Source organism: Schistocerca nitens, chromosome 5, assembly GCF_023898315.1.
Source record: "Schistocerca nitens isolate TAMUIC-IGC-003100 chromosome 5, iqSchNite1.1, whole genome shotgun sequence".
Classification (NCBI taxonomy): domain Eukaryota; kingdom Metazoa; phylum Arthropoda; class Insecta; order Orthoptera; family Acrididae; genus Schistocerca; species Schistocerca nitens.
This window is the reverse complement of record NC_064618.1, coordinates 382,032,295-382,055,299: the sequence shown is the minus strand read 5'-3', so window position 1 is coordinate 382,055,299 and position 23,005 is coordinate 382,032,295. Positions and strand designations below refer to the sequence as shown.

The 23,005-nt window shown below is 41.4% G+C and overlaps 1 protein-coding gene across 1 annotated transcript in view; it reads right to left on the bottom strand.

Moving 5' to 3' along the window:
* LOC126259312 (tryptophan 5-hydroxylase 1) overlaps positions 1–23,005 on the bottom strand; it is a 279,275-nt gene that overhangs the window by 147,715 nt on the left and 108,555 nt on the right. Inside the window, exon 6 of the mRNA XM_049955989.1 lies at positions 6,516–6,566. Within this exon, the coding sequence (XP_049811946.1) occupies positions 6,516–6,566 (51 nt within the window). The remainder of the gene's footprint in view (positions 1–6,515; positions 6,567–23,005) is intronic.

The window sequence follows — 23,005 nt, the reverse complement described above, 5'->3', positions numbered from 1 at the left end:
ATGTTGCTTTCTGAAATGTTATATGATCTTGATTCAAGTCCAAGACTGCAAATATTGAGGTGTGTACCCTTGCTTGATGCACGAAGGAGTGAAGTCTCTATAAAGCCATGGTGTGTGGTAAGATATCATACCAATTTTCGTTATTTATCGAACGCAGTTTCGTATTTGTCATTAGATAACTCATTTCAAATAGAAAGGGGTTCATGACTTGCTAAATAATCGCTTTGGATCCTATACTGCAAATAAATTTCCTTGTGACAACCTGTCAAAAGCTTGAATAACCGCCTTTTGCAGTGAAGACCACTGCGAGACGTACAGCAAGACCGACAGTGAGGTTTGGAAGGTACTGACCGGGGTGTGCAGTCATGCCGACTGCAGTGCGCTAGGTTTCTCGGCTGAGGATCCACGATGCGGACAGCCCGATTGAGGTAGTGCCACAAATTCTCTATTGGGTTTAAATTCGGACAATTTGGTGGCTAGGGGAGTGCGGTAAACTCATGCTAGTGCTCTGTGAACAGCGCACGTGCACAACGGGCCTTGTGACACGTTGCATTGTCCTTTTGGCAGACGCCATCGTGACGAGGAAAGACAAACTGGACACGAATGCATACGAGTGTTGATCCGTCGTGTCTTTCAGAAGGACAGGATCACCCAGGTAATGTCCTCCAACCTGGACAGCCCCCACGACTGTTGCCGGGTGTTTGCTTTCAAACTTTTCGCGCCGTACACGCCAACATCCATCTGTCCAAAAGAGCGTTCACCTGAAAGGCCCACCTGTCGCCAGTTGCGGTACTGGCATTCAGATTCCAGCCTTCGTCGTCGGTGAACAGCAGTCAGCATGGGTGCATGAATCGGATGCCTGCAGCAGAGCCCATGCACAGCAACCTTCGCTGAGCTATCGTTGAGGAGACACTGCTGGTAGCCCCTTGGTTCATCTGGCCGATCAACTGCACGTTCATTCACCCGTACACATCCTCGTAGCCGTCGTTCACTCCTGTCATCTATAGTCTGTGGTGCTCCACAGTTATCTCGACATCGATCTTGGCTAGCGACATCTTGTCATGCACGGTATACTTTAACCACGGCGGTGCGCGAACAGTTTACAAACTTTGTCGGTTCGGAAATGTTTCCGCCCTCGGACGTCAGATAAATCGCTCTGTTTCCGCATACCGACAACGACTGCACTGCTTCTCGCATCCTCCGTACACGCTTTATATACCCTCCATCTGCTAATGCTGTCACCTGCCTTCTGTGAGTAGTTATTGCACGTTGAGTCGAACATGGACGTTGGTCACATTAACGTGACTGGACCGTGTAACATTTAATAACGAAACACTCGGAATGTCGTGGTAACCTAACTGAGGGGAGGTGCTACACAAGTCCGGAATTGGCAGACTTAGTGGAGCTGTTCATCATATAAGCATATAAAATGATTTATCTTTCATTCCACTCAGAACTGGTGTTCATCATCAACATTAGTGTGAATTTTGAAACCACTTGGGCACGAAATCACTTTTGTATTCCTTGTAGCACGGAAGCAGCCTTTGAATTTCGTCTTGACGAATTTCTTGATCTGCCTGAGGTATATGCCGCGTCGGTTCATGAAGACTGTTGGGTGGAGACGCGGATGAAAGTATATGATTTCCCACTGCATCTCAGACGTGCTTTTAGGATTACAAATTAGGGGACTAGGTAGCCCAGTCAAAGATTCACACATTCAGGGTGGTCCATTAAAGTTCGGTTTTCAGCCGCATAAATTACACTTCTTCATCTAACATTTTGGCCATATACCGTTCGCCAATCTTCAAAGTGAGCTGAAAGAAGGATGCTACAGCTCTCGCTTCGTCCTTTTAAACCAACGGACCGCGCCACTGCTCTGGCGGCTCCAGATATACAAGCGACACAGACATTGATAAGCGGCAAACAAACACAAATATGGATGAACTGAATCTGCGGCTATGCGATCTATCCTTGATGGAATTCGATGGATCATTAGTGTAGTGTCCTGTGGTCGGCAGGAAAGATCTAACAATCAAAAGTGAATACACTTTATTTAACTAAAACGCCTTCTGGCCGGCCAGAGTGGCCGAGCGGTTAAAGGCGCTACAGTCTGGAACCGCACGACTGCTACGGTCGCAGGTTAGAATCCTGCCTCGGGCATGGATGTGTGTGATGTCCCTAGGTTAGTTAGGTTTAAGTAGTTCTAAGTTCTAGGGGACTCATGACCACAGCAGTTGAGTCCCATAGTGCTCAGAGCCATTTTTTTGAAAACGCCTTCTTGGCGTGCACTAATTTCCAAACTCAAGAACAACAAGGAACACAATAATTATTGTGGTGGCAAAAGCCAGAGAAAAGATACAAAAAATAATAATAACCAAAATACTACGCTACACAATTCAAAAGTGGCGTTACTCCCAATAAGATACAAATTTCTACAGAAAGACTACAGCGAGTATCTACTGTGCTAGAGTCAACGTAGGTATTGGCCAGAGCTGTCCTAGCTGTAGGTACACACTGCTGGACTGACTCTGCTGATGTGCTAATAACACCGATTCCGTGGAGTGTTACACTTGGTCACATTAGTTCCAATTGGTGGATCTCTGTCACATGGTTTTCCACGAAGTAGTGCCGTGTTTATGCGGGAAGTTTGTTGATGTTTACATTCACTGGCGATGTTTTGATACGAGCTTTTGAAGTGAGGTCGGCAGCCCACATTGCTTATCTGTTGTGGGTTGGGTTCTTTGGGGAGGAGACCAGACAGCGAGGTCATCGGTCTCATTGGATTATGGAAGGACGGGAAAGGAAGTCGGCCGTGCCATTTCAAAGGAACCATCCCCGCATTTGCCTGGAGCGATTTAGGGAAATCACGGAAAACCTAAATCAGGATGGCCGGACGCGGGATTGAACCGTCGTCCTCCCGAATGCGAGTCCAGTGTGCTAGCCACTGCGCCACCTCGCTCGGTTTATCTATTGTGTCGGCCCTCTAACTGATAAGGGGCCGCTACGACAATTAGCGTCAACAATGTTCCATCAGATCATTCGAAGAAGGTTCAATAAAGATGGCTAGATGTCCTTTGAAGAGATATGTTTTCCTGGAGACATACTGAGTCTCAATTTTATCTTCAATAAGGATAGAAGCTGAAGAAATGAATTAAAATTTGTGTCAAGGCCAGGACTTGAACCCAGGTGTTCTACTTACTATATAGATGTGCTATTCACTACACCACGCTGGCGTTGTGGCTAACACAAAGGTCTAGAGTAATCTGTGCAGCTATGTTAGCCAGAACTGCTGGGTGGTGCAGTTCACAGCAAATTTGTGTAGCAAGCAGGAGACCTGGGTTCAAGTCCCAACCTTGACACAAATTTTTATTTCATTTCTTCACCTCCTGTCCTTTGAAGAGAAGTGTTCTGTGTGACACTGCGAGATGTTTATGGCACTGCATTGCATTAGAATATCTTTCACACTTCACACTATGCAGTTCACAATTACGTTTTGAACAGGACAGGGCGTCTACCTCGTCAGTGTAGCCATCCTGCCGATAGTCTGCAGTAACACCCTTGTTTTGTATGTAGATATTAATAACGTGGGCAGTCATTAATTACGAACCTAGAACTGTTGTTGTTGTTGTCCTCAGTCGGAAGACTGGTTTGATTCAGCTCTCCACCCTAGTCTGTCCCTTGCAATTCTCTTCATCTCCAAATAACTTCTCTGTAACCTACATCCACTCGAAAGTGCTTACTGTATTCATCCCTTGGCCTTTCTCTTCACCCCCTCTTCCCGTCCCTCTCTCGACCCCCCCCCCACCCCTCCCTCCCGCACCCACACACCTCCCTCCGTAACGCCACTGAGTGGCGTGTTCTGTACGTGGTTTCTGGTCCACTTCGACTGATACATGATAGCTTTATTTTTTGATAAAATTTACAATTGGATGTTTACAGGCAAATTAGTAATTTGTGTTGTCTTTGGCGTAACAAAACATGAAGTTATTTGCATTGGCGTACAGTATCCAACGAGCGTTCGTTTGTTAGGACATTAGGAAATTCGACAAAAACGCATAAACATTATTGCATATTGGTACAGGTATAATGCTTCCAACATAGGTGGGACTGGTGCAATGTGGGAAAGTCACACTAAGGTAGCATCCAGTCTCCACGAGACTGTACTGCGTGTGTCATTTGCATAGGGACTAATGTATGCTGCTTCATGCGGGCGGAATTCAAACCAACGTTAAGTTGATCTGCATGTATTATCCAGTACACGTCACTCACCGATGCTGCTGTCCAGTTGACGCATCACAGTCTAGTTAAACTGGTTTCCTGTTATTCAATTTTGGTCGGTTATTTCACAGCTCTTAGCAATAAACGGTAAGTAAATATGTTGGCTTTGTTGTCGTGCACTAACCTGACACTATCATGTAGCTCAAAATTATAGAGGCGGTTTTCATTTTCTGAGGAATGGGTATGAAAAAAAAATCTAATATATTGCTTCCAGTGGTGCTAGAAACTTGAAATTTGAGGGAAAAAGGCAGACTAAGACATTTGCAACTTGCGTTCGTGATTTAAGAGTAGTGATATTTTACAGGAAGTTTTATGAGTATTCGCGACTCTATAGTAAACTAGGTAAGTGTCAAAAGACAAATTAAAACATCCAGAATTCATTTCACAGTGATCCACATGAGGTTTTTCTTTCACTTGCTGCTTCTTTCATCTCTATATAGTAGCACCGCTGTTCAAAGCTCATTTTAATCTGTAGGTCCACGTATAATTTGCTGCATAAGTTAGTTTTAATGTTAGAAGAAGGAAATAGAATGCCATGTCCGATAGAATCAAACCTAGTAAAGCACTGCAGTCGTCGAACCAACCTTTCGGTCGAGGATAACTTTACTTTACTCCAAGAACATGGCAGTGTGCCAATACACAATCAGAAACCCAGAAAACTTCCGAGACTGCTGAAAGTATAAATCTGTCATGTTGTCAGTAACATTTTTGTCATTTTAAAACACATATAAGATAAAAACAGTTAAAAAAGTGAATCACTTGCAATAGTATTTAGAATTATAAATAGATAATTTTCATTGATATCATTATAAATAAACCTGTAACTTATTCGTTTTTAAATTGAAATAAAATTTATACAGAATTAACAAAGTAGGGTGGAGTGTATTTAACAACAGTGCACTTCAACTGAAACTGGTAGGACGACACTTGGAAGGGATACAGTTAAGAGGTGAAAGGAAAAGGGCTTTCGTGGGGTTGTAGGTTGCACGCGTTAGCAAAGGTGTCTGCGGGGTTTTAATGTGGAGGTAGTGGTAGTTGGGTGCGGTGATGAGGGGTTGGATGGTGAGAGGAGGATGAGGGACAAGGTTTCGATGTGGCTCTCGGTGATATGGAAGAGGAAAGTAATGGTGGAAAATGAAGGAGACAAGAGGCTTGTTGTGGTGCTGGATAGAGAGGGTAGAGTTATAGCTGATAGGATGTATAAATATCGGAGTTATCTGAATTGATTGTCTGTACGAGGGAGTTGGTTAAAGTTTTATTAGGAGAGAGTATGAAATGCGCTTGCTCACTGTGAGAAAGGAGTGGTGGGAATTTGACGAGATGGTAAGGTTTCCATGAGAGGGGGAAAGTAAATGGATGTGGAAGGCAAGATTGAGTGTGTGGCCTTAAATGATTTGATGGTAGATCTTTGGTAGGGAAGATATCTAGGCAACACTGATGCAGTAATGAAAAGGTGTGATCAAGGTTTTGCAGGGTACAACCCTTATCTCCATTTATTATGGGCTTTCTGTTGGTTGGTTGGTAGCTACGCCTTTCATGTTGGTTGCCTGGCAGGTATTAGACATTTAAAATATTAATACTAATTGTAAATTATTACGTAAGAGTCATGACAAAGAGTCGTGTCTTGTTTGTTCAACTGCCTAGGTTTCGGAAGAGGTTGTCTTAGAGAGCCGCTGGGTAAACCAGCTGGAAAAATTGATGAGATGGAGCTAGAGGGATCGTTGAGACATTCGGAGTCTAGGGAAGAGGGACAGGAAAACAATGTCGTCGGCGTACAGAACTAGGTTAATGGGAGGAGGTAGTTTAGGAATGTTGGCGTTGTAATATAGAGGATACTGGAGGACAGAAAGCCGGGCCTTGGGTGTCCCTGCAGTAGGATGGGAGACGTGGGAATTGGTTTCTCTGATAGTGACAAAGGACAGACGATCAGATAGAAATGATATAGTATAGCTGTGAATGTAAACAAACAACAAACACGTTACAGCAGGCGCTGTCAGCAAAATTCGAGAACACACCAGTCGGCTAGCGAGTGACGTCACAGCATTTACAGTCCAAAAAGGAAGAATGTGTTGTAGCTCGCCTTCGAGCTGGCGTGCAATAAGATAGACTGCAAGCTGCGAGCCACGCTGCTGCATCCTAGACAGCGCCAGTCCGCTATGCTAAGCAGGGTACTCACCAAGCGTGCGCCGAGCTTGAGCGGAGCGGAGAGGAACAGAGCAGAACAGAGCGTCACTCACCAGGTTCGGATCTCCTCCTCGGTGTACTGCACCTTGGGGATGGGCTGGCCGCTGCAGGCAGGTGAAATGCGATTATAGCAGACACGATTGGCGCATTCAGCGCCGCTGCTTATTAGGTTCCCCCCCCCCAGGGGCTGCGACTGGCCGCGTATCGCGCCTAATGAAACTGATTACCCCGCCTCCTCCCGCTCCCACGCCCACTTCAGCTTCCGCGCTGCCATCTGTCAGTCAACAGGGGAAGCACACGAGCGCTCCTTTAGCCGAGAAGGCGCACACCATAGGCGCTAGCCACCTTCTCTTCAAAGAGAGAGCGAATAAGTAGACAGACTGTGGCACGGGATTTAGCGATCCTTGTGGTGCCCAGTATAAAGTAGGAATATCTATGAACATTAAGATATGCACAATAGAGTTTTTGTAACCAATGTGACTATGGTACGGCTTAAGATTTTCCTGCAAGCGCCCTGCAGAATGCTGTTACATTCAATTAATACATAGGAATTATAATTACAATATCAACTTAAATTGGAACGATCACATAGTGTTGGGGGGGGGGGGGGGGAGGCAAATCAAAGACTGCGTTTTATTGGCAGAACACTTAGAAGATGCAACAGGTTTATTTAAAGAGACTGCCTACACGACGCCTGTCCTTCCTCTTCTAGAGTTCTGCTTATCAGACAGGAGTGACGTAGGGCGTCGAAAAAATTCAAAAGGGGGGGGGGGGGCGGAGCTCATTCTGTATTACCGCGAGGTACGGAAGAGAGTGTCACGGATAAGGTGCATGAGTTGGGTAGGGAATCATTAAACCAAAGGCGTTTTTCCTTGCGGGGAGATCTTTAACACGGAATTTCAATCTCCAACGTTCTCCTCCAAAAGCGAAAATATTTTCTTGATAACCAACTACATAGGGGAAATTATCATTCTAATAAAATAAGAGAAATCAGAGTTCGCACGGGAAGATTTAAGCGTTCGTTTCGTTCGTTTTTGCCGCGAGCTGTTCGAGAGTGGAACGGTTGAGAAACGGTCCGAAGGTGGTTCGAAGAAGCTTCTGCCAGGAATTGTATTCGTATTTGCGAATATGTATACTCATAAATTGTATAATGAAACGACAAACAATGAAAATTTGTGGCGGACCGGGACTCGAACCCGGATCTCCCGCATATCACGAGCGGTCGCCTTACTTTTTTTTTTATCTCTTTGTGTTCATTATTATTCGTTGTATTTGATAAGGGGGACGTCCCATGACACCTGTTCAAGTTCAAATTTGATCCATTCAGTCAATTTTTTTTTTAGTTCAGAGGGTAGCTAACCCTCTGACCGGACACGCTGAGCTATCGTCTCGCCTACGTTTAGGCTATCGGAACACGCTTCACGGCCAGACACAAACTTCCATATCAGCCCTGTGTCTGTCGCATTTTTCTACGTAGTTGCCACCACTGTTCAAGAATTCGTCGTAGCAAACCAACTTTTCTATGTTCTCTTCATAGAAAGATGTCACCAGTCAAGCCAACCACAGCTGAAAACCGTTTTCTGCGTCGTTATCGCTGTCAGAGCGCCTTCCTTCAAAATAACGCCTCAAGTTCAAGAACAAATTATAGTCGCAAGCCGCGAGACCGGGGGTGATCGAGCTGCTGCCAACCGACCTTCTGAATTAAGTTTTGAGTGACAACAGCGGAATGGAGACTCGCGTCTTCAGAAAGCAACACAATGCCCTGACTGAGCTTTGCACACTATACAGCTTAGGTCTCAGCCCTTTTATCACTTGTTCTTGGACTTGACGCGTGATTTTTGAGGAAGGCACCTGGACAGCGATGTCGACACAGATAACGGTGTTCAGCTGCGGCTGTCTTCACTGGCGGCAACTTTTTATGAAGGGAGCATAGAAATTCTGGTTTCCCCTTTGTCTGAACAGTGGTGGCAACTTTTAGAAAAATAGTTTTAAAAATGCTCTTTCTTGTGAAAACTTTTGGTTTGAAAATTTTTTTTCATGAGTCTTTTTTTCCAAAACGTTACTTACTTTCCGCAAATGCCTCGTGGTGTGAAAGTGGTTCGATGAATCCTACGCCAGGCAAATAAGTGTGAATTGCAGAATAGTAATGAAGATGTAGATGTACATCTACAACTATACCTACATCTACATCTATATTCTGAAAAACACCTTACAGTGTGTGGCGGAGTAGTTTTGCGTACTGCTTTAACTCTCCCTCTTTCCTGATCCAACCGCGCATGGACTGGACGATTGTTAATAAGCCTCCGTGTGAGCTCGAATCTCTCTAACTTTGTCCTCACGGTCTTTTCGCGATGAAGCAATGTATTGGCTGACGCTTGGAATTTTAACAGTAGGCCATATCGTGACGGAGAACGCCTGTCTTGTAGCTTCTGCCACTGCAATTGGTTGAGCACTTCTGCGACGCTATCGCGTTTATCAATTGAACCTGTAACGAAACACGCAACGCTTCATTGGAACTTCTCTGTTTTCTCTATCAATTCTATCTTGTATGAATCCCAGACAGAGGGGAAGAATTCAATTACTGGTCCAACTAGGGTTTTGTAAACTACCTCCTTTCTGGATGGACTACACGTTCCAGTGAATCTCAGTCAGGCATTTATCTTACTTGTATTAGTTTTACGTGATCGTTCCACTTTAAATCGCTCCGTAAGCATACTGCTAAATGTTTTATGGATGTAACTGCTTTCAGTGACTGTTCTGCAGTCGTGCAATCATACAATAATCTTTGTGCCTATCCATGCGCAATGTGTTACATTTGTTTGAGTTGACAGGCAACCGCCAATCCTCGCACCAACAATCGATCCACTGAAAGACATCTTACATTTAGCTACAATTTTCTAGCGTTGTATCTTTGTTAGATAGGACAGCATCATCAGTTAAAAGGCTCACGATATTCCGACGTTATTCACTGCGTCATGTATATACGGGGTGGTCAGAAAATGTCTGAAACGCTTGTATGGATGTTGCAGGGCTGGTTGTACTGAGACATAAAAGGTAAGAAAAAGATGTGATACGTTGTGCCGTTTCCGAGGTATTTAACATTGAAGTGAGCCAATCAGACCGTAGCGCGCAAATTCTGGTTTCAGCTAACCAGACAAAGCACTAGTTGAGCAACACCGATTCTGGAGACCAGCTTGAATGTGATCACGAGACGTCCCCGTTGGCTAAATTCAGTGCTAAATTACTAGGAAACGGCGGAACGTATCGAATTTTTTTCTTAACAAATATATCTCAGTACAACCCACCCTGCAACATGGCTACAAGCGTTTGAGACATTTTCTGACCCCTCTGTATACTGTAAAAAGTAAAAAGTCATAATCCTACTAAACGTTCTTCGGGTACGACGGAAATTACTTGTAAGTCCAGCGATTTCTCTCCGTTCAGTCACACGACTGATCTGATATTCCGTACGATAGTATTTTGTTCATTAGGTGGCGGTGGCGAACTGTATACAACGCTCTTCGGTAGTCAAGGAACACGACATCAACCTGGGCACCGGTGCCTGCTGCTTGCTGGGTCTCGTGGACGAGCGTGGTGAGCTGGATTTCACATGATCGTTGTTTACGGAACCCATGCTGACTCCTGCAGAGGAGATTTTCAGTCTCCGGCAAATGTCATAATATGCGAGCATAAAACATGTAAGATTCTACAACAGAACGACGTCAGAGATGTAGGCCTGTTCGACGACCCGTCTTGAAAACAGGTATGACCTATGCCTTTTTCCAAGCACTAGGAACACTTCTGCAGCGACCAACGGTACACTGCTACTAGAAGCGAAGCAAGTTTTTTTAGCTTACTCTATATAGACTCGTATTCGGTATTCTGTCAGATCCAGTGGCCTTTCCTCTGTTCAGCGAGTTCAGCTGCTTTTCTATTCCATGGGCGCTTATTTCTATATGTGTCACTTTGTCGTTCGGACGACAATTTAAAGAAAGAAGTACAGTGCGATGTTTCTGACTGAAACAGTTTAGGGAAAAGACATCGTCGGTACAGACTGATCCCTGTCAAAGATAACATGGATTTTGTATACCCGATTCACAGGTGTCTTGACAGTTTGTATATAACTACAATCTAAAAGTATTTCACAAACTTAACAAAACAAAAACCAGTTCCATTAGAACTAATATCCCTGGCCATACCCAGAACTGTGAACATCGTTTACAGTAAAACACTCACAGATATGCACTGTATGCAATATCCATGGAAAATAAATGAGAAATATGGCATCATTCGTTTACTACGTTCTTTAGGTCGTTCGTAATAGCAGAGAGCTTGCAGTAAAAGAGGTGTGTTTCTCTGTGGCGAAGATGAACAAGTGGTCATGGCTGTTAAGATATGCATTTTAGAGCCCATGTTTAATGAACTTGTTTTGGTCCACAATACCACCACTCGAAATACGATATACTTCTTTTTAACATTCTATATATGGCCATGCAGGCACTAAAATTAACTCTTTGTTTTACCTGCCTATGGAAAGTATCATTTCTTCCTTTGACGTATTTCGATATGCATCCGCAGCAACATTAGATGATCACTTTTTCATTATTAAGAAGTAAATGTGTAAATAAAGAGCAAATGAGAGTAATGTTAAAGTTTCCCCCTCAGCACAAATTGTAAACAAAGAACATTGTATGAAGTCACACATTAACCCTCTGTTTGACGTTAGCGACATGCGTAGTACATTGTGCTCACTTCACAGATATTCGTACAATCATTAGTCGAAATATTTCATGTAGTCGTTCCGCAGTTATTTCGAAAGTGAGAGAGTTCGTGTACGGCTTTGTAAACTACACGATTGCTGAATTTGTAATCTAAATCATGCCTACAGTGTGTTGAGTGTAAAAATTCATAGGTTCTATAACTACCAATAGACCCCCAATTTTTTAAAGAATCGAACTCCCAAATATAAAACAGCTTCAAGTCTGATTACTTTGCAAATGAGTTAACGAGTTACATATTTGCTGTTAAAAACGTAAGCGAGAAAGTTAAGAAAAAGTTAGAAATTTTGCTAAAAGTTTGCTAGAAGTCTCTAACGCTCTTATTATGAAACACTGGATAAATATAATCTGGGGAATTCGCGCTCCATTTTAAGCAAAATCAAGTTTTTCACGCTTCTCACTGTTTGCGACATCATACTTTCCGTTGTAAGGTGGTATGGTTTTGCAGGTTCATTCAGTGATATATGTAGATACTGACTGCGAAGTGTATTGCGAATAGAGTTAGTAGGTCTAATAAGGAAGTAATAAATCAAAACGCCATGCCTGTTGTTGAAGTTTTACTACGCTCCCTTTTAAGCATGAACTCGTTTTTCACGCGTCTAACTTTCTATGACGTCTTATTTACTGAGCTGTGTGTTCCATAATGATATAATTTTATGCACGTACATTAAATAGTATATGTATATTCTGTTTGTAAACTGTGTTGCGAATAGAGTCGATAGTAAGGAAGTAATAAATTAAGTCATCGTGTCTGAAGCTGTACTGCTTGAACAGCGAGAATGTAGTAAGCGATAAACTTCTAAACTTCTTTCCTTTCATCTTTTTTTGAGGGGGGGGGGAGGCGTCAGCAAGAAGAAATTTCGCAAAGGTTAGAAATTATGTGTAAATTTTGTTGGAAGTCGCAAAGACTAGATGAATGAAGTTTGTATATTTGCACTGCTTCAAGACAAACCCACGGTTTCTGACTGTAATCCTAGTCCTACTTAGTTAAACTTTTAAAGTGAGATTATACGTCTTAATGCGTAGGTTACGACACCGTTTTAAATTTTTAAATTCGGCCAGTAATTACGTTAAACACTGAAAATCAAATTTTTATTGCCCCTAGAAGCCGTTAGAAAGGCAATCTGCAACTGATTCGGGGTTTCGGGACAGTCGCTTCGTAATATTGATGCTGCACTTTCTGTACATTAATGTTTTTGGTAAAATTTTACTCTGTTTCCCCAAGGCACTACGCCTAGTTTGTATAAAAGTGAGCCGGAGGGAGTGGCCGTGCGGTTCTAGGCGCTACAGTCTGGAACCGAGCGACCGCTACGGTCACAGGTTCGAATCCTGCCTCGGGCATGGATGTGTGTGATGTCTTTAGGTTAGTTAGGTTTAATTAGTTCTAAGTTCTAGGCGACTGATAACCTCAGAAGTTAAGTCGCATAGTGCTCAGAGCCATTTGAACCATTTTTATAAAAGTGACGTATTTGTTTACTTTTGTAATAACGCTTGTTTCATCCAAGTTCTCTTTGCCATACACCTCGCGTCACATTTTATCATCAGGATTTTGTGACGGTGGAGAATCTTGACATAGGCTAGCAGCATAGGTCGTAACATTTCCAAACTTTTCAAAAGCATAAGATCATACTTTTTGCTGTGATTGTAAACTTCTTTGCTGGGTGCGAAGTATGGCGAACTGTGTTTTTCTCATTTGAGTGTTCCAAAACAATTCTTTCAATTTTTGACAGCTGCGATGGGCATTACTCTAATAACTGTTTTTGCAGCTTTTTGCCAAATTTGAAATGAAGCATGATTTGAAATTAGAAAACATTGATTACAGACAGAAAGGCAGGTTATTTCCTGTCAATAGACATATTAATAAATGGATAAAACGGTTACCTACTTCTACCCTACTGCCACTAGCATGTTGCTCATCTAATGGCTTTCAAGGCCACAATAATTTGATTTTCAGTACTTTATACAATTACACAGGATTCAAAAATATTAAATGCTATTATTATGTTGTTACTAAAAGCTATAACCTTATGTTAAAGGTTTAATACAATAAGAATAAGACAAGTGTTAAACTTGGGGACTGTGTATATGTCATGAGACAGTGTGACTCTCGGCGTGCAAATTAGACAGGCTTTATTCATCCAGTATTTCGGTATGAGGGCACTTAGCCACCTCCAGCAAACCATACATTCTCCTTTTGCAGTATCTACAGTATCTACACATGTCACTGAATGTACCTGCAAAGTCATATCATTTTACGATGGGAGGTATGATGTCATAAACAGTGAGATGCTTGAAAAACTCGAATTTGCGTAAAATGGAGCACGAATTTTCCAGACTATATTCATCCAGTGTTTCATAATAAGAGCACTTAGAGAATTCCAACAAACTTTTAGCATAAATTCAAACTTTTTCTAAACTCTTCCGCATATGTATTTAACAACAAATATGTAAGACATTAACTTATTTGCAAAGTAATCAAACATATGCGGAGCTTTTCAATGCTGACACCCCTAAAAAATAATGAAAAGAAAAAAGTTCATCACTTACTACACTTTCACCTTTAATACAATAAAACTTTAGTACCAGTCATGACATTATACAGGTGAATTATTACTAGTTTTAAACTTTTCCTTCAAATATTTATTAAACTGCAAAATAATGGTCTTTCAAGCCGAATCTTGGTATACATTTGGTCCTGGTTAACAATCTTGCAAAAATTTGGTTGTTTATGATGAGCAAATGATAAACTGCTTTGGGAGAAATATGTCTTAACTACTTAGTGTGGAAGGTATTAATGTAATAAACATACTGTTACCCAACAACTTCGTTGCATATTCTACTGGCTGGATAGACTACATAGTATTGGATGTGAGTTTTGAATGAGAGTTTCCGTATTTGACACAACGTTTTTCCCTTATTTCAAATTCAAATGAAAGTTAACCGTATATTACAAACATTTTTCATAAAATTAAACTTTTTCCCGAACATTTCTTTCTTAGCTCATTATCCATCTCCAAAAGTTTTGGATTATGCGTATATTTAACATGAAGACTGACGCCAAACTGAGTTTTCCAGACCGTGTCTTCTCATTATTACTGTAAAGTAACTGATCATGTGGGACTACAGACACACACACACACACACACACACACACACACACACACACACAGAGCAAATTTTAGTTCTGTAATTAAATCTCAAGCATCAAAAAAATTTATAACAAGGAAGTAGTTTGTACTTTCGTAGATTTTAAAAAAGCTTTCAGGCTTACTAAAGACATCTATAACAAAAATTGCATCTCAAAATAAACCATCTTGAAACACGGCAACATAGTCAGCAAAACAAAGTTTCTTTATATGACTGAAACACTCATTTTAAACGAAAGGAAGGACATTGAAGAAACGCAAACGTAAGAGTGAAAAGTAATCACGAAAATTTTTGGTCCAAGTTATACTGAAGAAGGAACGTACAGACTAAAAGCAAATAACCTAATTTGCAAAGAATGTAAACATGCATTGGGATATTAAAAAAATGGAGGCTAAACTCCAGTGACTGTATCAAAGGAATGGAACCAACCAGACAAACTAGACAGATTATGAATTTGTACGAAACCAGCACTGAAGCTAAAACTGAAACAATAAAATGAATCTGTGCAACACAGCTTTATACACCAGCAAGAAAAATTTGTAGGTAAAAAGTTCACTACTAGATATTTGGAATGGCAGAAAAACCCAAGACCAGAACAGCTTGGTGTGACTAGCCGGAAAGAGACCAATTTGAGACAGTGTGAAAGCAAAGAGGATATTCCAACGAAAACCGAACAGCCGCCAAAACGGGATCATGGAATGGTTCCCTGTAATCACCACACGGGTTAAGACATTTATCCAACTGGGAGGCGAGATGATCAATTTCTGTTTCGTGGAACGCGATCGGCCGTTGACGGATCTACAACCGCACCCCCTTTTGTAATTCTTCGGCCGACTAAAGTCGACGTCTGTTACACGATAACGTCCGCCCACTCTCTTCCAATCGGATATAGCTTACTCTTAAGCGATTTGGGTAGGAAACAGTGCAATATCCTTCGTAGGCCGGGATCTTTCACCATGTGATTTTCACATATTTGGCGACCTGAAGAAAGATATACATGGACGTTTGTCTATCTGTTCTGAAACCTGCTTGATGTTCAGCAGTTTTGCGTTCAATTTGTACTCGGTCCAGGAGACATTGAGAAAGGATACTGTACGAGACAGGCAGAAGGGAAATCCCTCCACAATCATAACATGCGTCCTGTTACCCTTCTTATGCAGTGGATGTATCACTTCAGTTTTCCAGTCATTCGAAATTTTCTCGGTCTAGCGAAAGTTCTGCATGATCAACATACTTTCTTTGAAATTTTTTAGACTAGCTGATTTCTGAAGTTTTGCAATTTCGTTTTCACCAAAAGTTAATCAGTTTTAAACCTTTTAATTTGTCTAGCAATTTTGTCTCCATTTGGTGCTAGTGAATGTGGATTCGTTTTTAGGGAACTTTCTGGTGGAAATCTTTCTGTGAGTTCGGGGCAATTTAGAAATTTTCAAAAATATTTGTAAAGTTCTCTGCGGTGTTCTTGTCTGTTAAGCGCCGGTTGTCCTTTTTTCCTTCTTGGAGCAGAGATTTTTGGTTTGATATCCGTTTAGATATGTTTTAAAAGTTTTATTACATGTCCTAGTGTTGTTGTCCGGGAAATCTTCTTCAGTTTCACAGAATTGTTTTCATACTGTCTTCTTGTTTGTCTAAATTGATATTAAGGCCTACTTTCTGGTTGCCAGGTGCATGTCATTTCCATTTTATGATTAAATGATTTTGATGTCTTCTGTCACGATTTTACTGCCTGTTTACGTTTTTCATTCCATCAAAGGCGTGTTTTCCGTCCTTATAAAGGCACTAGATTTTGAGCAGTTTTAATAGACTTGTTTGATTTGTTCCGAACTTTATGCTTGTGTTTTGTCGAGCTGTTTTGATCATGTCAAGAGTTGAATTTCAGCAGTATCAAATTAAAGAACTGCTGCTGTCTTTTTACAGAATTTTTAGCCTTAAATTTAGTTTCACTCGAGTTTGGTAGCGATCTGTGTCAATATTTTCTCCTTTACGTACTTTAAATTCAAACCCTCGCCGTGATGCGAATACCAGATTACGATATGGTCAATGTGGAATCGCATAAATTATTGTTGGGTGATCGCAATGTTTTCTGAAATTTCTACACAGTACCACCAGTCTTTTCTTCTTTGATTGGCCCATTTTTGTACAGAGAAGTTACTGATGGTTTTCCTGACTTTTCTCTCTTTCCCCAAATGTGCATTAAAATAGCCCAACTGCATTTTTACATGGTTTTCTTGAATTTTTAATACTCTATTTTCTACCACTTCCCATAACTTACTTTACTAGGTTTATTTTATCTTCTTGGTTGATCGGCATGTGTACATTAATTACTGTGTACATTTTATTTGCACTTGGCATTTCAAGATTGGGTCCGTAAACATAACTCAGTGTTTATTACTGGAGGTGTTATTTCTAGTTAAACTCCTACCTCATCCCTGGGAACAGGCATCGAACACACTATCGCTTGATCCAAGTCAAACGCAAGGAAGACTTTGTTAAATGCTGCGCTTCTTACTCTAGTTTCGCTATACCGAAATCCTTTTTTTCCGCCTCAGTATCGTTGACATCTTCGCTGTCACCTTGCCAAAGGGTCCTCACAGGGTTCCACCATCTGGACCAGATTAATCTTGGTTTATTAAGGAGGTTCATACTGTTCCCCCTCTTTCTTCCTCGTCACATGCACGATGAGACCCCGGGTTTGGTACTGGTAAACCAGAACTGCTGAAGATCAACAGTTGAATGTCATTTCGTAATTAGTCGATACATTGTATCACCGTTTACCGTATGCTCCCTTGTTTTGACGACATGAATCGTGGCGGGTGACTGTTTAACTTGAGTTGCGTCGTTATGGCGTTGCTCTTCTATGGTACCTATCTCTTTACTTCTGTTCTACAGCAGCGTCTCCCGGTGAGGCTTTCATAGATCTACATGCCGTATTGACAAATTTATGAAGGATTTTTTTTCTTGCGCCTTAAGTTATTCTTGAGGAGTATTTTTTTAGTAAAATCGAGTGCAGATAAAAAAAACAATGTAGTCGAACGACATCACAGAGACTCCATTGATCGTAACAAGATAACTCATTTGCACATCCACAAACACCACGATAAGAATAATATGTAGAAATGGCTCACCTTTTACTAAAAAACACACACGGAAGCAAAAACATTTAAGCACGCCGTTGTTGTTGTTGTGGTCTTCAGTCCTGAGACTGGTTTGATGCAGCTCTCCATGCTACTCTATCCTGTGCAAGCTTCTTCATCTCCCAGTACCTACTGCAACCTACATCCTTCTGAATCTGCTTAGTGTATTCATCTCTTGGTCTCCCTCTACGATTTTTACCCTCCACGCTGCCCTCCAATGCTAAATTTGTGATCCCTTGATGCCTCAGGACATGTCCTACCAACCGATCCCTTCTTCTAGTCAATTGTGCCACAAACTTCTCTTCTCCCCAATCCTATTCAGTACCTCCTCATTAGTTACGTGATCTACCCACCTTATCTTCAGCATTCTTCTGTAGCACCACATTTCGAAAGCTTCTATTCTCTTCTTGTCCAAACTAGTTATCGTCCATGTTTCACTTCCATACATGGCTACACTCCATACAAATACTTTCAGAAACGACTTCCTGACACTTAAATCTATACTCGATGTTAACAAATTTCTCTTCTTCAGAAACGATTTCCTTGCCATTGCCAGTCTACATTTTATATCCTCTCTACTTCGACCATCATCAGTTATTTTACTCCCTAAATAGCAAAACTCCTTTACTACTTTAAGTGTCTCATTTCCTAATCTAATCCCCTCAGCATCACCAGATTTAATTTGACTACATTCCATTATCCTCGTTTTGCTTTTGTTGATGTTCATCTTATATCCTCCTTTCAAGACACTGTCCATTCCGTTCAACTGCTCTTCCAAGTCCATTGCTGTCTCTGATAGAATTACAATGTCATCGGCAAACCTCAAAGTTTTTACTTCTTCTCCATTAATTTTAATACCTACTCCGAATTTTTCTTTTGAGTCCATTACTGCTTGCTCAATATACAGATTGAATAACATCGGGGAGAGGCTACAACCCTGTCTCACTCCTTTCCCAACCACTGCTTCCCTTTCATGCCCCTTGACTCTTATAACTGCCATCTGGTTTCTGTTCAAATTGTAAATAGCCTTCCGCTCCCTGTATTTTACCCCTGCCACCTTCAGAATTTGAAAGAGAGTATTCCAGCTAACATTGTCAAAAGCTTTCTCTAAGTCTACAAATGCTAGAAACGTAGGTTTACCTTTTCTTAATCTAGCTTCTAAGATAAGTCGTAAGGTTAGTATTGCCTCACGTGTTCCAACATTTCTACGGAATCCAAACTGATCTTCCCCGAGGTCCGCGTCTACCAGTTTTTCCATTCGTCTGTAAAGAATTCGCGTTAGTATTTTGCAACTGTGACTTATTAAACTGATAGTTCGGTAATTTTCACATCTGTCAACACCTGCTTTCTTTGGGATTGGAATTATTATATTCTTCTTGAAGTCTGAGGGTATTTCGCCTGTTTCATACTTCTTGCTCACCAGATGGTAGAGTTTTGTCATGACTGGCTCTCCCGAGGCCATCAGTAGTTCTAATGGAATTTTGTCTACTCCTGGGGCCTTGTTTCGACTCAGGTCTTTCAGTGCTCTGTCAAACTCTTCACGCAGTCTCTTATCTCCCACTTCATCTTCATCTACATCCTCTTCCATTTCCATAATATTGTCCTCAAGTACATCGCCCTTGTATAAACCCTCTATATACTCCTTCCACCTTTCTGCCTTCCCTTCTTTGCTTAGAACTGGGTTGCCATCTGAGCTCTTGATATTCATACAAGTGGTTCTCTTCTCTCCAAAGGTCTCTTTAATTTTCCTGTAGGCAGTATCTATCTTGCCCCTAGTGAGACAGGCCTCTACATCCTTACATTTGTCCTCTAGCCATCCCTGCTTAGCCATTTTGCACTTCCTGTCGATCTCATTTTTGAGACGTTTGTATTCCTTTTTGCCTGCTTCATTTACTGCATTTTTATATTTTCTCCTTTCATCAATTAAATTCAATATTTCTTCTGTTACCCAAGGATTTCTATTAGCCCTCGTCTTTTTACCTACTTGATCGTCTGCTGCCTTCACTACTTCATCCCTCAGAGCTACCCATTCTTCTTCTACTGTATTTCTTTCCCCCAGTCCTGTCAATTGTTCCCTTATGCTCTCCCTGAAACTCTCTACAACTTCTGGTTCTTTCAGTTGATCCAGGTCCCATCTCCTTAAATTCTCACCTTTTTGCAGTTTCTTCAGTTTCAATCTGCAGTTCATAACCAATAGATTGTGGTCAGAATCCACATCTGCCCCTGGAAATGTCTTACAATTTAAAACCTGGTTCCTAAATCTCTGTCTTACCATTATATAATCTATCTGATACCTTTTAGCATCTCCAGGGCTCTTCCAGGTAAACAACCTTCTTTTATGATTCTTGAACCAAGTGTTAGCTATGATTAAGTTATGCTCTGTGCAAAATTCTACAAGGTGGCTTCCTCTTTCATTTCTTACCCCCAATCCATATTCACCTACTATGTTTCCTTCTCTCCCTTTTCCTACTGACGAATTCCAGTCACCCATGACTATTAAATTTTCGTCTCCCTTCACTACCTGAATAATTTCTTTTATCTCGTCATACATTTCATCAATTTCTTCATCATCTGCAGAGTTAGTTGGCATATAAACTTGTACTACTGTAGTAGGCATGGGCTTTGTGTCTATCTTGGCCACAATAATGCGTTCACTATGCTGTTTGTAGTAGCTAACCCGCACTCCTATTTTTTTATTCATTATTAAACCTACTTCTGCATTACCCCTATTTGATTTTGTATTTATAACCCTGTAATCACCTGACCAAAAGTCTTGTTCCTCCTGCCACCGAACTTCACTAATTCCCACTATATCTAACTTTAACCTATACATTTCCCTTGTTAGATTTTCTAATCTACCTGCCCGATTAAGGGATCTGACATTCCACGCTCCGATCCGTAGGACGCCAGTTTTCTTTCTCCTGATAACGACGTCCTCTTGAGTAGTCCCCGCCCGGAGATCCGAATGGGGGACTATTTTACCTCCGGAATATTTTACCCAAGAGGACGCCATCATCATTTAATCATACAGTAAAGCTGCATGTCCTCGGGAAAAATTACGGCTGTAGTTTCCCCTTGCTTTCAGCCGTTCGCAGTACCAGCACAGCAAGGCCGTTTTGGTTAATGTTACAAGGCCAGATCAGTCAATCATCCTGATTGTTGCCCCTGCAACTACTGAAAAGGCTGCTGCCCCTCTTCAGGAACCACATGTTTGTCTGGCTTCTCAACAGATACCCCTCCGTTGTGGTTGCACCTACGGTACGGCCATCTGTATCGCTGAGGCACGCAAGCCTCCCCACCAACGGCAATGTCCATGGTTCATGGGGGGGAAGCACGCCGTTACGTAAATAAAAAAATAACAAAAAAAGCACTAAACAGTGTGTAATTTTCTAATATTTTGTATCACTCTACAGTAACAAACAAGTCTAGGAAATATGGTGAGCGTAGATAAAGTGGGCTGTGTAAAATCCGACCACAGGATTAACAATTATCCCTGTGCAAGAAGGAATACGTATGAGAATGTAAGAAGAAATTGCTAAAGGACGAGTCCCACTGGTCTGTACCAAAACATCTATTAAAATGCATACGAATTGCTTCCGGTCTTTCCGATTTTTTTCTTCGTACATGTCACAGGCATGATTTTCTCTTCTTCAAAGTTCTTTTCTTTCTTCATCGGAATTAAACAGTGTTTGTTGCAACTTGAGACAATTAAACACGCATCGTATGAAACAAATAATTCTGGGTATAAAGTTAATATCAGTAAAGGGATGACCTGACTGTGCTGCAACTAGCCACTTCCTGACCACCCTTCCTGCGTGAGCGCGGGATCAACTTCGTATTTCAAATTGAGACCCTCACCCCCCCCCCTCCCTCAATTTTAATTGCATATTCAGATTCTACTCCAAAAAAGTACGGTTTACTCAAACCATTCTTTTCCATTAGTGGCGCATTTCGCTTTATTCGACAAATGTCAAGTGTTTTTGCAGTTGAGCACCGACGCATCTGATTCTACATTTCATTTACGAAGTAAATGTAAACCTTTATTCTAACGCTTGATATTTATGTCAGAAATTTATTCCAGTGTTGCAAATTTGGTTGGAGAGTACAATATAATTAGCCATTTCAATGCCTAGTTCGAAAATACATTTAGCGTGGTCCAAAAACAACGACGTTGATATAATAGTTATCTCTTCTCATTGAGATGCATGATATCGGCGAGTCTCCTTGTATCTCATCACTGGGGTGCTTGATTTCGTTTTGATGGGGATAAGAAACTATTACTTCCACGTCGTTGTTCCTAGATCAGGCTGAACTTAGTTTTTAGGCAGACACTGAAACGCTTAACCATATTGTACTGTACAATCAAATTTGAAATATAAAGGAAATTTCGAACATAAATACCAACCGCTAAAACACAAAGACGTAATTTACATCGTAAATGAAATGTAGAATCAAATGCGTCGGTTCTTAATTGCAAAATCAGGCACACCTGGTATTTGTCGATTACAGCGCTATGTACCATGAATTGGAAACTGGTTTGCGCAAACCGAACGTATTTTTCGGCGTAGAATCCAAATATGCAATAAAATTGGGGGTTCCCATTAGAAAATACAAAGCTGTCGCCGCCAACGTTGGATGACTGATTAAGGGGTGGCCAGATGTGGCACACAGATGCCCCTGTACTAATATTAACTTTTCATCGAGAACGTTAGTTTTCGCACGATGCGTCGTTTTCGAGATATCTAGTTGTATCAAGTTGAAACAAACTCACCGTGTATCACAACTGACCACATGAGACAACTTTGTTATTTTAATGTGAACCTACATAAAAGAACTACAGAAACAGAATTGGGACACTGACTTCTAAAACAATACGAAACATTATTTCGTGATACAGAAAACACGTAATGTAGAAAAGGCAGTTAACGTACTTCTGACAATTCTGGGAATTTAGAATCTATGTCTTCCTTCTTAAAGCATTTTTTTGCGGTGTTACGAAGTGATTGTGGACGCTCTGTCCTTTTTAATCCGTGTTGTACAGAAGGTTAACAAAAATGCGGAAACACCACAAACACAATTGATACTGTGTAGGAAAACCGTTGGCATTCAAAACATCTTCCAGTCGTCTCGGAATTGATAAATACAGGTACCTTAAAGGGAGTCTTACATTATTCTTCCCGTAAGTTCATATAAAAATGATTTAGGTGGATAGCGATCACGCACCCTTCTCTCTGCAGACAAACACAAATGCTCAATACTGTTGAGATCTGTAGTGTCCAGCTGACAGTTCATGCTAGTGCCCGCAAAACCAGTGGTGGGCGATGCGAGCTGCGTGAACAAGGGCCCTGTCCTCTTGGAACACAGCAATACGATTGAAGAGCAAACATAGTACCATTGTACTTGATCATCTAGAACAGCCACATATTGCTTGGCATTAATGGAACCCTGCAGAGCAACCACGGGGGCCCCCAGGTTTTATGGCTTCGG